We start from the raw sequence: 13,580 nt of genomic DNA, 5'->3' as shown, positions 1-13,580 counted from the left end.
TCAAGGTCCAGCAGCAAAGGAGCCAGTCCTAAGATGGATTCTGGGCAGGGCTCAAGCAGCAGGCATTACCTTCCGAACAGCAGCAACAGCAGCAAAGTCATTTTTGTCTATCAGAGCATACTTGCTTCGTAATCTGGCCTCCACTTCATGCTCCTGGTGACTAGGGGAGAAAACAGCCCCTTACCATTGTGTTCAAGGAGGACTATTTCAGATGTCGAAACCTGTAATACCTGCCAATATCAGATTTCCAAAGAAAACCATCTTTTACCTGTAATCTCATTCCAAAACACCCCACCTTGCTCCTTCTATTCTTCCCCATAACTATTGTAACCTTGTTCCACTCTCTTCTTCCTTTCTTTTTCTATGATGTCCCTGTAGGCCTTTTAGATACAGAAGCTTTTTGATGGCTATTTTAATACTTAGCAGAACATTTTAATGGTCCAGATCTAATAATATTATATCTGTTCACTTCCATTACCTTACTTTAACCTAGTGATTTTCAAACTGAGTGATTTTTCAGTGAAAGGGAAAAAGTAAAGCATTGTCAGTAGGCTTAAATACACTATACAGGACTGAAAATCATTAGAGAATCTGCAAGTTAAAAAAAGACTAAAGCCCACTGTTTCAGAAAAATAAAAGGAGTCCCAAGTTAAAAAATAATAATCAGGCAAAATTTTACCATGAAACCCATTTTGGTCTTGGGTCCCAGCAAAGTCTGACTGCCCAGTCTGATGACATACACAGACACTCGTGTTCACACAAGTTTCTCGAGAGCAGGCAGATTTTTTACAGCAATATCCCAACGTCATTCTGGTGAGTAGCAACTTCTATGGCCTAGCCAGACCATTGCTGCAAAGGTAGGTGGGGTAGGGAGTGGGTGGGTTGCCCTAATGCTCTTATTCTTTGTTCTCTTCTATTTCATGACATGGAAGCTGCTTGTTCTCATTTTTAGAATTTTTTTCCAGCCTGTCATTCATCTTCCCTCCCTCAGCCCAAAAAAACAACTTTCATCATCCACTGGTGACATTTTCAAAGAGCTACTTTCACGCTTTCTCCCATCCCACACCACACATCAGAGAGTGCCTCCCTGGAAATAGCCACAGAGCCTTCTTATCATGCTCCTCCAAATTGCTTTGTGACCTTCCTTTGCCATGAGCCCTAAAAAAAAAGTAAAGCTGATGCCTTTTAGATGCTGGTGTGGTGAGACCACTTTGTATCATCTCATCCTACAGAGTTTGATTTTTCTTTTGATCTGTTTCTAGACTGCCTTGCACTATGGAGATATGCTCCATCACCAGGGATCCTGCACAGTTTATGCTCAGTGACGGTATATTTGCCAAGCAGACTTTTTAACCAGTGAAGGTTAGTATCAAGAGCCCTTGCACGTGACTTAGGAGCACTGGAAGGTTAGAGGCAATAGTCTTCTTGTGCAAAGGCCAGCAGAATTTGTCCAGAATTGTGTTTTCAGTTACAAGTTATTCCCTGTACTTCATAATGATTCTTCACCAATGTCATGGTAAGTGTGATATCGCAGACAAAAGTTTGGTAGAATTTCTAAACCTTACTGTGAAATGCATCAATTTCTTACCTTACAATCAGTTTGAACTGCTTAAATACCTCCTGGACTTGCCTGATGTTCACTATCTGAGGAAGAGATGTACACAGTGAAGATACAGGTGAGCATTTCTATGCTGTGGTCGGCTGTACTGATTCAAATATTTCAGATTGTGAGGACTCTGCTTTCCACTTGCTGGGTATCCACACTGCAGGAGAGTTACCTTTATCCTGCACTTGAGAGTCAGACTGGAGGTGGATATACTGCTCACTCCGAGGAGATTTTTAAAGAGAGAGGAATCTGATAGACTGTGGTAAATTCCATGGAGCGCACAGCTATCAAGGTAATGACTTTTCTACAATAATGTTACAAATTACATAGATGGCATCTACTGACGTTGTGGATTATGATGCTACTTCTTTTTTCACTACTGCCCAAGACTGCCTGAGTACTTGGAACTGCCAGAGCACTATCTTTAGTCCTCTAACCCATGATAACAAATCAGTGCAGTCGAGCCATGCTGTTATCTCTGTTTTGGAGATGATGAACAGAGGCATGGACAGATAAGTAATGGGCAGCCTGTAGCTGAGCAGGAATCTGCACTCAGCTCTCCCAAGGTCCAAGAGACTGGACCAAGCTGTGAAATGCACTATCTCTGTTCTCGACCCTCTTTCTAAAAGATTCTTCAGTGCCACTGAAGACATCCTTGCCTGTGTGAAACTCCTTAGTCTATCTCTACTTTCCCTGCTCCACACCCACCCACATCACATTTTGCAGGCCAGGTAAAACACACCTTCACGTAAGCCCTTATTCCGCTCCTCTCCTGCCTGCTGGAGGGAGGAAACAGGGACTCTGAGAGAAGATAAGGATTACATGAAATAAGAGGGAGTGTCTCAAGTGTTTCGTTTAAACTAAAGGGTTATCTAACTGTTTGGAAAACAGTCTTCCAGCCACTTCTGCACTGTTGTCACAGTGGCTTCCGTTCACAACCAAACAAAACCTTACAGCAACTCCGAGTGTGCATTTATTACTTTCATTTTCTTACATTTTGTTTGTTTTCCTGTTTGCCCCCACAGGAATATTTGCGTACGCAGGACTTTTGCTGTTTCTTTTTGCAATCATTTTGCAGTCAACTGATAGTTTCAAGTTGAGAAACCCTGCCCTAATCTTCTCTTCTCTTCTCTTATCTTCTCTTCTCCCAACTGAAGTAGAAGTGCTAAGACATGTAGTGTGTCCGAGCTCCACAGGTAATAACAGGTACTTTTGTGTGTATATATAGAACACAAATACAGGCTGGGCGGAGAATGGATTGAGAGCAGCCCTAAGGAGAAGGACTTGGGGGTGTTGGTTGATGAGAAGCTCAACATGACCCAGCAATGTCCGCTTGCAGCCCAGAAAGCCAACCGTATCCTGGGCTGCATCAAAAGAAGAGTAACCAGCAGGTCGAGGGAGGTGATTCTCCCCCTCTGCTCCACTCTCATGAGATCCCACCTGGAGTACTGCGTTCAGCTCTGGGGCCCCCAACATAAGAAGGACATGGACCTGTTGGAACAAGTCCAGAGGAAGGCCACAAAGATGATCAGAGGGCCAGAGTACCTCTCCTATGAAGACAGGCTGAGAGGTTTGGGATTGTTCAGCCTGGAGAAGAGAAGGCTCTGGGGAGACCTTATTGCGGCCTTCCAATACCTGAAGGGGGCCTACAAGAAAGCTGGAGAGGGACTTTTTAGAAGGGCATGTAGTGATAGGACAAGGGGTAATGGCTTTAAACTGAAAGAGGGTAGATTTAGAATAGATATAAGGAAGAAATTCTTCACTATGAGGGTAGTGAGGGACTGGATCAGTCCAGAGAAGCCCAGAGAAGCTGTGGATGCCCCATCCCTGGAAGTGTTCGAGGCCAGGTTGGATGGGGCTTTGAGCAACCTGGTCTAGTGGTAGGTGTCCTTGCCCATGGCAGGGGGTTGGGAACTAGATGATCTTTAAGGTCCCTTCCAACCCAAAATTCTATGATTCTATGATTCTATGACTCTATGATTCTATGACTCTATCATTCTAATAAACCTGTCTCTAAGAGACTGAACATATTTTGGCAACACACCTTGCAAAGACTTAGTTTGACATTGGCAGGGCAAAATTTTTAAAGAAGTTCTAAATAAACCCATTCAAAGTGTTTCAGGACTGAGGAAAAGTCTCCTCAAGCTTCCAAAAAAGCAAAAATGGTATGAAAACAAGGAGACATGCAAAAAAATGAAATTACAATTCTGTCGCACTTTTTGCGTTAAAGACAGCCTCTTCAGAAGACATTTTATTGCTTCTGTCTTGGAGTAAAATGGGATGGAAACAGTATATAAGTCCTTCTCCACTAGAAAGCTACTTACATCAATTTCATCAATGGCTCCTTTTAGGTATTTATGGACTTGAGACTTAATCTCTGCTATCTGGATGTCAGTCAGAGGGTCGTAAGTCACCAAAGAACGATTTACCTAAGAAAAAAGGTGAACAACTGAGTATCAGTGAATTACAAAAAGCTAAGCAAGTACTAGTCTCGCAAACACCTGACATTGCTCCACTGTGCCCAGGGCAGCCTTATGTTTAATTTCTGATTGCCACTTCTCATCATCTGAGTTGACAGGACATGGGACTTGGGAGCATGCTGAAATCAATGCACTCCCCTTCACATTTCAATCAAATAAGAGAAGGGCTTCAAGAGTCTGAAAAAACCATCTACAGTGCATGAGGACTGAAGCTACACACAGCCTCACTGCATGGGATCTTCAGATCTTTGCCTAAACAGAAAGCCAGTGCTCGAAGCAGAAAGAAGAATACAGTCACACTGGACACTGAGTTAACTGATCCTGCTGTAAAACAAAGGTCATGGCAAAGCCTTAACTAGGTCCCGTCTAAGACAGTGCAGCCTATTCCTTACCAAGCTGTCATGCATGGCCAGTTCCTGCTTCAGAAGAATAATCTCCTTCTCCAAAGCCTTCACTGTCCCCTAACAGGAAAACAAAAGGGTGAGCAAATGACCAAATGCTATTGGGGAAAAAACTGCTGAAAAGCAGCGTTAATCTGGCTGCTAGAGAACATCACAGCTGTGTACCAGCTCCCCCAGGGTTTGCTGTCAGGTTTGCATCAGTGAAGTAGCGAGTCTGGAAATCACTTTGCCTTTGATTAGCTTCCAACAGGACAGCTTCTGTTGTGTCCTGGGTGTACTGCCTGCAGAGTCAGCCTAAGCCATCAAAAGGAGGACCACCTGTTTTTTAATTTGATGCTTTCCTGATCTGGTACTGTAGGGGCCATCAAGTTCTGGACTATGAGATATTATCTTGAAAGCAAAGAAGTATGCAGGTTTCCACTCTGACCCTTACTGAACTCAGTAGGAATTCTGACATTAACTTTAATAGAGACGGGAGTCTCCTGTGGTGCATTTGATTGAATGTCTCCATAATATGGAATATCTTCAAGCATTCACTATTTAGAATGTATTTCCAGAAAGGTGCGGGTACACAAATCTCCTTGGGATTCAGTGAGAACTGGATACTGAGCTGCTTTTTAAGTTGCCTGTTGAGCATCAAAGCACAATAGCTTCCTTAAACACTACTCTTTTGGCTACTCTTTTCCACTCCACAAATCTCAACAAAAATGAAAGGCACTGAAGTGGAAAAGACAGTTTGTTGCACAGCTTCTTCTGGAAGCTGTTGGAGCAGACTCCCCAGCTGTTTCCCTGCTTGCCAGTGAGATCAGACCATGAAATACAGCAGGGTTCTCACACACCACATATGTTACAGATCAGATAATTCTAAACTTGTTCTCTGGGCTATCAATAATTCATAGATCATTTACTGCTTCCAGCTCTGTTTCAGCTGCGAAAGGGCACTCAGGACATCTAAAATACTACCATCATTTTCTTTAAGTTATTTCCTTGTTTAAACAAGTTTTGTAATTGTGGCAAAAATGTTACATTACTAGCAGCAACGGGGATAATGCTGTGTAAAGCTGCAGGTAGAACCGGAGATGATTTCCCCACATACCAGGGGATTAGTCCACAACGTAATATCTCTGTTAAGAGGTGAATCTTATCAGAAAAATTAAGGACTCTTACGTATGCAGTTGAAAGAATTACCACGTGTCAGGGAAGACGTGACCATCTGCATGACTGTACCCTGTAGCATACTCAATGTAACTGTAATTAAATACCAATGAAAGAAGTTTAACACTAATTCATTTTTTTTTTATCACATACCTAAATTCAGCAAGTGTCAGCTTGGCTGATGAGTGGTAATTCATTAAACTATTGAATCTCCCTCTGGTTTTTAAGGTCATTATCCTAAATGTTAATGAACCTGAGAAAATATGCCTTCTTCCATTCCCCTTCTCTACATACCTCTCGGTCATATGTCTCATTGATGACTGGCTCTGTTGTGATCCATTTCATTCTGGTAGCAAAACGAAGAGAAGACAACTGAAAAACATGGTTTTTAAGTAACTGAAAGAGATATTGGCACAGATATAATTTTCATAATCTGTTACTACTTGTTCATATCAGGTCCCAGAACAGAGAAATACAAAAGCTATCTAACTGCAGGGAGCAGTACAGTATTTCTCAAACCAGGAGTGTATCTTCTAGTGCTCACTGGTTTCTATGTGATTAGCCAGCTTCAGATAATGTCTTTGTCTCTTCTGTTCTGCATGTGGACAGCTCTTTGTGTACCAGAGCTGTGATCTCAAAAATAACCACTCCCATTTCTCATCAAAATAACACTTACACCCTAAAAACTCCAAATCACACATCAATGGCCTTCAAGCTTAATTCCTGCAATTGTGGTATCTTGAGAGTAAGCCCCTGCAGCATGAAAATCCTCCTCTTGATGCAAAGTATAGCAGCTATTTCCTCAGTAATATCACATGTTTCTAGGCATTATCAGAACACAAACAGGAGATGATAAAAACAACACACTGCTTTGAAGACAACTGCACAAAAGGTGTCTGTGTTTACATTTTTTTGCTACATAAAATTTTCTTGGCAAAGAGCAAAGTGATTCCCTTCACTGTGTTACAGATGTGGTTAAGTTGATTCGGTTCACAGAGTAAGACTTTCCCCAATTTCATTATTTCACAGGTTAAAAAAACCTTACTGTTAGGAGGTTAGTCCTGATTCCTGAACCAGTTGAAAGCCAGCTCTGCTCTGATGTGAACTGGTGCAATTCCATCGACCTCATTATGCGATGTACCATTCAAACACATTCATAGAGTTGAACCAACAATAGTAATTAACACTATGCAGTGTGCTTAGATTTTAGCTCCTTGTGCCTGCTCTATTTCAAGCTCTTGTTTTCCCCCTGGGCCAGTTACCACTCGACTGTTTGCATCACAAAGCAGATTGGCCAGAGCAATCTGTTTTCTGAGCCTTGGAGATAAGATGAGCTACCCAATGTTTGAGATGAATTAGACAGGATGTTTCTCTGGGACTCCTGCCATAACCCTCCAGAGTCTATTCTTTAAAGCTAGCTATGGCCAACTGCACAGTAGCAGGAACAAGACTTTAATTCTGCAGAAACCAGTTCAACTTACAGTCTCTTCCACATGCACAGCTTCCCCACAGATATTTGCCACTAGGACAGTGTTGCAGTTTCCCCCTGGGAAAAAAATAATTTTAAAAAAAGCAAATAATATAATTTGGGGTTTTTTGTTTTTTCCTTTTCTGGAATGTATTATACTATGTGCTGACTAAAATAGAGAAAAAGAAGCAACAAAGAACAGAGCCAGTTTGTAACTGTCCCTCTAAAGTTCCCATGGGTACAGAAACACAGTAGCACAGAATGACTTAAGAATAAAGGTAAAATGTGTTTCTCATGTGGTGATGATGCAGTAAGAAAATGGGAATACAAACTGTGAAAGCCTGAAATTGGGAAAACCAGAACAGAGGATTTTAAAAGCCCTTGGCCTAAATCTAATAGCAGGGAACCTGGCAGGACACAGTCACTACCTTTTCTAAAAGCAACACAAGATTTGTGCTCGGAATGCCTCAAACGTCACTCTCATTTCTGATGACTTCAGTTACTCCACAGAAATGTCTACAGCCCGTTTTCAGCTGCTTTCTCCTCTCATGTCTCCAGCCTCCATTCCAAGAGCATAAGCCTTTCCTGTGGATGCACGATGCACCACAGCTTTGGGTTTATCATCTGTAGCCTGATGCTAAAGCAGGAGTATCTGAAAAGGCTTGTAACATGCTGGGGGTTATTTTTGGTGGTAGTTTTTTAAAGTATTCTTACAAAGGTTTTGTGAATTTCTACTGGTTTGATGAGCATGGGCTTTGTACTATGTCCTGCGCCTGCCGATTTATTTGATGAGGAAAAACAGACATCCTTTGAATAATGAATTAGTTCCATGTGTTTATATGTTATGGCCTTAGGACTTGGTATGCTCATTGAAACAACACTGTTTTCTAGGAACTATTTGGGGCTGTGGTAATGCCCAGCTCTTACCTAGTGAGTCCTTGAGAACGTGAGTGAGCTTGCTCTGCCGGAAGGGGATGTGGTCCCTCTTAGGATCAGCCAGGGCAATGATGATTTGCTCGAGGAAGGACAGAGACTTGTTGATGTACGTGGCTTCTTTCAGAACCTGTCCTTCAGACTGTAATGAAGATCAAAAGGCAAAGCTTCCACAAGACGTGTTTCTGGACGAACTGCTGAAGACAGCATATTCCTTACTGAGGGTACAACTCTGCTTGTTGTGAAGGATCTAATTCAGACCCAATAAATTTGTGATCTAGAGCTTTCTTAAGTTTGAAAACAAGTTTTCAGAGACCTCAGGTTTTCATTACGAGTCTACCAGGACCACTGGCTTTCCTTCCCAAAGGGTAAACTATGTATTTGTCACAGGGATGATGCGATTTCTATTCTGATCAATACAGAATGTCACATGGGACCTGAGGAGCTTTCAGTTGTTGAGCCCTAATGCTCTGAGAAAGTTTCAACAGTTTGCCTGCTGTGACCAGAAGTGGGGGATTTGCACGGTCACTCATGGAATAAAGAGGAAAATCAGAGGTTCTTTGAGAAATGATAGGCTCAAATTAACTAATGGAGTCTGGGTCAGATTGGAAGGCACATGCAGGATGGGAGTCACATATGTGACTTAGAAACGTGGACTTAGAAACGACACATAGCAGCTGCAAACAACTGAGCACCCTCTGATGTGTTCATGTGACTTACAATTTGTCACAGTTTCTCCTATTTATCACAGGCTGAATTCTGTTGTGGGGAAAACCTGTAATTTCACCTCCACCGTGTTGATTACTGGACTCTTCACCATGGACTGAAATATTTCTTCCATTACTTACTCCAGTCTTGCTCAGTCTCTCTGAGCCTGCCAGATCTATTAAGTTGATTTTAGAGTTAATGCATCTGACATCTGAGAAAACTCTGAAACGAGACTGAGGGAGAAAAGAGTATAAACTGTACTGAACAGTAGACAAAACTGAAATACAGTAAAAAGCAGACATGTAAAGATCCTCAGCCATTTGAGTCCCTAGAAGAACTGCTGGAGCTCTTACCTCAATATAAATAGTAAAGATGCAATGGGATCTGGATGAATTCTTATTCAGTGTGTGCTCTGCTATCACTCTGTTGGTCTCACCCTGCAAATGAAGTAAAAATTGAAGACACTGTTTTTAAATTTCTGCATTGGTATAATAAAAGGAAATCAGAAATCCACACAGTTAAATAAACAGTGGTTCAATATTCACTCTACAGAGCCTGTAACACTGATCAGTTGGTTAGAGCAGTCAGAGCAGGAGCTCACCATATTTGCCTCGCTTTCTTACTTAAAGGCCTCTCAAAGCATTTCACGGTGCAGTTGCTAAAGGTCACTGTTTACTGTAATAATGCCTTTTACTGGAGACCACATTATCTGCATTTGCACTTTCAAGGCTCAGCTCACAGATCTGTAGCTTTTTGGGGAACAGTCAGGCAAGCCTCGTTCAGAGGCGATCCCTCCCTGGCTGTTTCAGTTTCTTGATGACTAGAAAACCAAAGAGCTCCCCAAGCTTTAAATGTCATGGAAAACTCACACATACATGATAGCCACAAATTCGTAATGCCTACTTACAGGAAAAGAAAGCAACACTGAAAATGATGTTGCAACTGCTTGTTAGGAGTGCCAGTCTATCACAGAGCTGTGCTGCCAGGCTGGCGAGGCAGAAAAGGAAACGGAAGGCTCTACAGCATGGAAGTGCACTTGCCAACAGGTTCCACAGCCGACTGGTCTGCCCAGGTCTCAAAGGACGACAACCTTTGAGAGCCGGAAGGTCAGTGACTGGCTCCACTCTAGGGAGTGTAAATCCAAGAGCAAGCATGAAGGTGAAGATCTCTAGGTCAATACTGTCAACCCCACTCCTCAGACGAACGGTCACAGCGTAGTGGGCAGCCTCCTCAAAGCCTGGAGCTTTCTCTGTGAACCTCGAACCACAGGCAGAACTCATCTAAGGACCTGAACGGATCCCCAGGCATCACTTGCACTTCTTGTGTCAACAGATCTCAAGTTAAGCTGCATTATCATCATCCTGCTACTCTTTAAAAAGAAAATGGGAGTTCCTGAGAATCACAGAGGCTGGCTTAGGACACCACAGTCCCATTATTAAAAAGGCAAGCCAAAGATTTTAAGGACACCAGATGGCTCCTGGTAAGAATACACTTCCTGCATACAGAACCAGTTATTTATTCATGTTTTCCATGGACTAAAGCACCCACAAGTAAAAGAAGGATGCAGACATAAGTAAGCAAACTCCTTTCACAAAGCTAACCCATTGCGTGAACGTCCCTGCTGTAGAATCTGACTAATGGTACCTGTGCTGTGACCATCCCAAACTATCCGCCAAAGACGTGACTGGTAAGACTCTTTTCTTGTAGCATTGACATAGCTAGGACAGGCAGGTGTGTTTTTCAGGAAGAAACTCCAGTGTAGGTCAGCTGGTGGGTCTAAAAGGATCCCAAATATCGTACACTTTGTACTAAGTCACTCACTGACACTCTTACATGATAATCAGGGTAATGAAAACAAGTCTTTTTGGCTGTCTGGGATCTCAGTCTGCTGAAGGGGCCGGTGAGGCGGCCGGTGAGATAAGCATTTTGAAATGAAGGCAGATTCTGTGGCTGCCTTCACTATTTTGGTGCTGCCTGTAATCTCCAATGCTACTACGTTCTGTGGCCTCAGCCCAACATATTTTCTCCATCACTTGGCTTGCTCTGGCGTACACTAAAAACAGGGTTTCTCCATGGAGATCTTCCAGAATCTCTGTGCCAGGGACATTTTCCTTGCAAGAACAAGAGTTACTGATTCTACCCACATAAAGAGAACAAAGAGGGTGGGAGGCCACCCACCTCCTGCTAAGCCAATAAATATAAGAACCAGATGAAGTATAATATTTGTTTTTTCTTGCCTCAAAAAGGAGATTTAGAGCATCTTCCTCGTGGCTAACTGAATGTATAGATAAGCCCTTCACATAAACACCCTGTGGGCAATCCACTACAGCCATCTGCACGTCACTGGTCCCATTGCTTGTCATGGTGGACAGAAGGTCAAACAAGGTCTCGTTGTAGATTTCCAGGTAGGATATTCGGACAGTGACGAATGGATCAACGGAATGTGCAGTCGCTTTGAAGACCTATACAAAGACAGAGTTTGTCATTGGTGGTGCTAGTTCACAAACAGAATTATCAGCTATTTATAGCTTTCCAGAGAAGCTATTTATAACTTTCTGAACAGATAAAAGTGGATCTGTGTGCGTGTAGCTAATTCTGCACTGTGGTTGCCTGAGGGCTGACAGGGCTACGTCAACAGTTTTAATATGATTTCTCAAAATTATAGTTTTGGAAACAACACTTTTGAAGGCCTGCTTACATTTGAGAAGCAGCAAATACCTTATGCGAGCTAGTAGAATTAAACAGGAACAACCTCTGCAAACGACAATAAAGCTTAACTACAGAATTCCTCCCATCTTTGTTTCAGGTTGCGTGCGTTATGTCAGCCCCACACCGTGCGTGTCAGCTGTCTTTGTGGGAGTGGAGAGCGTTCTGCAGTATCGCTGCCTAAAGATAAGCAGACCTGCCGCCTCAGAGCAGTGGTAAATGTGTGCCTCTGGACAGGGACGTGCGGCAACAGGACCGACAACTAGCATGTTTCAAGCCAACACCGTCCCAATGCTCTGAAACGTCACCATTATCAGTGCACAAGGTCACGGTGTAGTAAAACACAAGTACAAAGTAACTATGTTTTACAGGCTCCTTTATTTCTCTAATGATCATCATCTAGATACAATGGGAAAAAAAAAGGACTGGTGGAGATAAAAACATAAAACATATCCACCACGTTAAAACACTTTTATGAGTACAGGCAGGAGCTGATACAAGAGATGTCCTTGTTATTTCTTCCAGCCTCTTTTCCCATTCAGGTCCAGTACCTGCTGTATAGCTCGGGGTATGATTCCTCGATGCTTGTACTCGGCAGTTGCTCCCGTCATCGTGTAAGTCTTACCAGCCCCCGTTTGCCCATAGCACATTATTGTGCCTAGAAAAGATTCAGACGCAAAAGAATCAACTCAGGAGGGAACCTCTGCATTTCTCAAATGGAACATCAAAAGGATCTCTCTCTCAGATCAAATCTCCACTTATTGTCAAAATAATAAAAATAGCAAGAAATTACCATTATAGCCAATTAAAGCTTCGGACACCAATTTCTTAGCCACAGTCTCATAAGCCAGTTCCTGGGAGGTATTGTGAAGGACGCCATCCAGTCTAAAGGACCAGTCAGTCTGCCTGTTATTCACAACTCCTTTCTTGGCATCTTTTTTGATGTATATATCTATGCTCTGAAACCCAAAAAGAGATGAAGATAACTTAAATAGCCATGAAGAGTTTCAGCAGTTATTGTCTGGAAAAAAAATACCCAGTGAAGACCTGAAGATAAGTAGAAAACGGAGCACAAATAACAGTATTGTTTTACTGACCTGGATGGTATTTTCTGGTAATAGATACCCTAAAAAAAGGAAATGTGACTAAGCTCATCTGTTTACCTTTCAGTGATGTATCTGATTTTGTGTCCCAGGGAAATTATTAGTTAAGCAAGAGAAGGTGAAGGGAGAAACTTGCATAAGGGGGGATAGAAATAGACTGTACCACGGGAAGACCTCTTAGGTTGGAATTGTGGTTACCACTGGGAATTCCTCAAGGATCAGTCAGAGTCCCAGTCCTTTTGAGAGTTTTCTCTAGTGACTGTATCACAAGAAGTATGTTTTCCATAGTCACACTTGCTGATACAAAACCACGAGCCACTGTCAGCGCAGAGGAGAACAGCAAGCAGGAACATATGAATCAACATGCACCAAAATGTTACACATGGCCTTAAGGAATGGAAGAATTCTGCATTTCTGCAGGCAAAACTGAAATCAAATTCCAAACCTTTCACACTTGCAATTTCTTTTTCTCTACCTTGTTGTCTGGCCCAAACTTGATCACATCTTGAGCAAAATCGGCTGTTGGCTTGACTCGCACAAATGTATGGACTCTCTTTTCTACTGCATCCATTCTAACTAGAGAGGAAAAAAAAGGAAAAATCAACAACGTTGCATTCCCTAAAATGAAACGTAATGTTATTTGTCATCAAAAGGCAAGCTACAGAGTAGTCAAGTTTAAAAATAAAGTGTTGACAAATGTTCAGCTGCAGTTTCTATTCTTTATTAAAAGCAACTGCGGGCAAACAGTTGCTGAAAATTCTTTCCAGCATTGTTCTGCTCAGAAAACTGAGCATGTAGAAAGAGAAGGGTCTTACTGATCATGATTTTCTTGTGTGTATCAGGCACGTTAGTGTTTGACAACACAAGCTTTTCCTCCTCTTGGCCTTGCAAAGCAAAATAGTTGCAGGAATAGGAGATGGATTTTCTTTTGTCTCGTGTTTTCTGTGTGTGAAGGTACACACAGCCTCCTGTTTCGTAATGTCAGTTCATCCAGAACTGTGTTTCCAGCTTCTAAGGCTT

The 13,580-nt window shown here is 42.3% G+C and overlaps 1 protein-coding gene across 1 annotated transcript in view; it reads right to left on the bottom strand.

Moving 5' to 3' along the window:
• KIF9 (kinesin family member 9) overlaps positions 1–13,136 on the bottom strand; it is a gene marked incomplete at its 5' end in the record, with an annotated part of 24,607 nt that extends 11,471 nt beyond the window's left edge. Inside the window, 13 exons of the mRNA XM_009572696.1 lie at positions 70–160; positions 1,589–1,644; positions 3,931–4,035; positions 4,479–4,547; positions 5,937–6,014; positions 7,124–7,188; positions 8,038–8,185; positions 8,892–8,984; positions 9,105–9,188; positions 10,989–11,213; positions 12,009–12,115; positions 12,251–12,416; positions 13,036–13,136. Coding sequence (XP_009570991.1) covers positions 70–160; positions 1,589–1,644; positions 3,931–4,035; positions 4,479–4,547; positions 5,937–6,014; positions 7,124–7,188; positions 8,038–8,185; positions 8,892–8,984; positions 9,105–9,188; positions 10,989–11,213; positions 12,009–12,115; positions 12,251–12,416; positions 13,036–13,136 — 1,388 coding nt within the window. The remainder of the gene's footprint in view (positions 1–69; positions 161–1,588; positions 1,645–3,930; positions 4,036–4,478; positions 4,548–5,936; positions 6,015–7,123; positions 7,189–8,037; positions 8,186–8,891; positions 8,985–9,104; positions 9,189–10,988; positions 11,214–12,008; positions 12,116–12,250; positions 12,417–13,035) is intronic.
• Between the last annotated feature and the right edge of the window lie 444 nt (positions 13,137–13,580).

This window comes from Fulmarus glacialis, unplaced genomic scaffold, assembly GCF_000690835.1.
Source record: "Fulmarus glacialis isolate BGI_N327 unplaced genomic scaffold, ASM69083v1 scaffold30642, whole genome shotgun sequence".
NCBI lineage: Eukaryota > Metazoa > Chordata > Aves > Procellariiformes > Procellariidae > Fulmarus > Fulmarus glacialis.
This window is presented reverse-complemented; position numbering and strand designations above follow the sequence as displayed.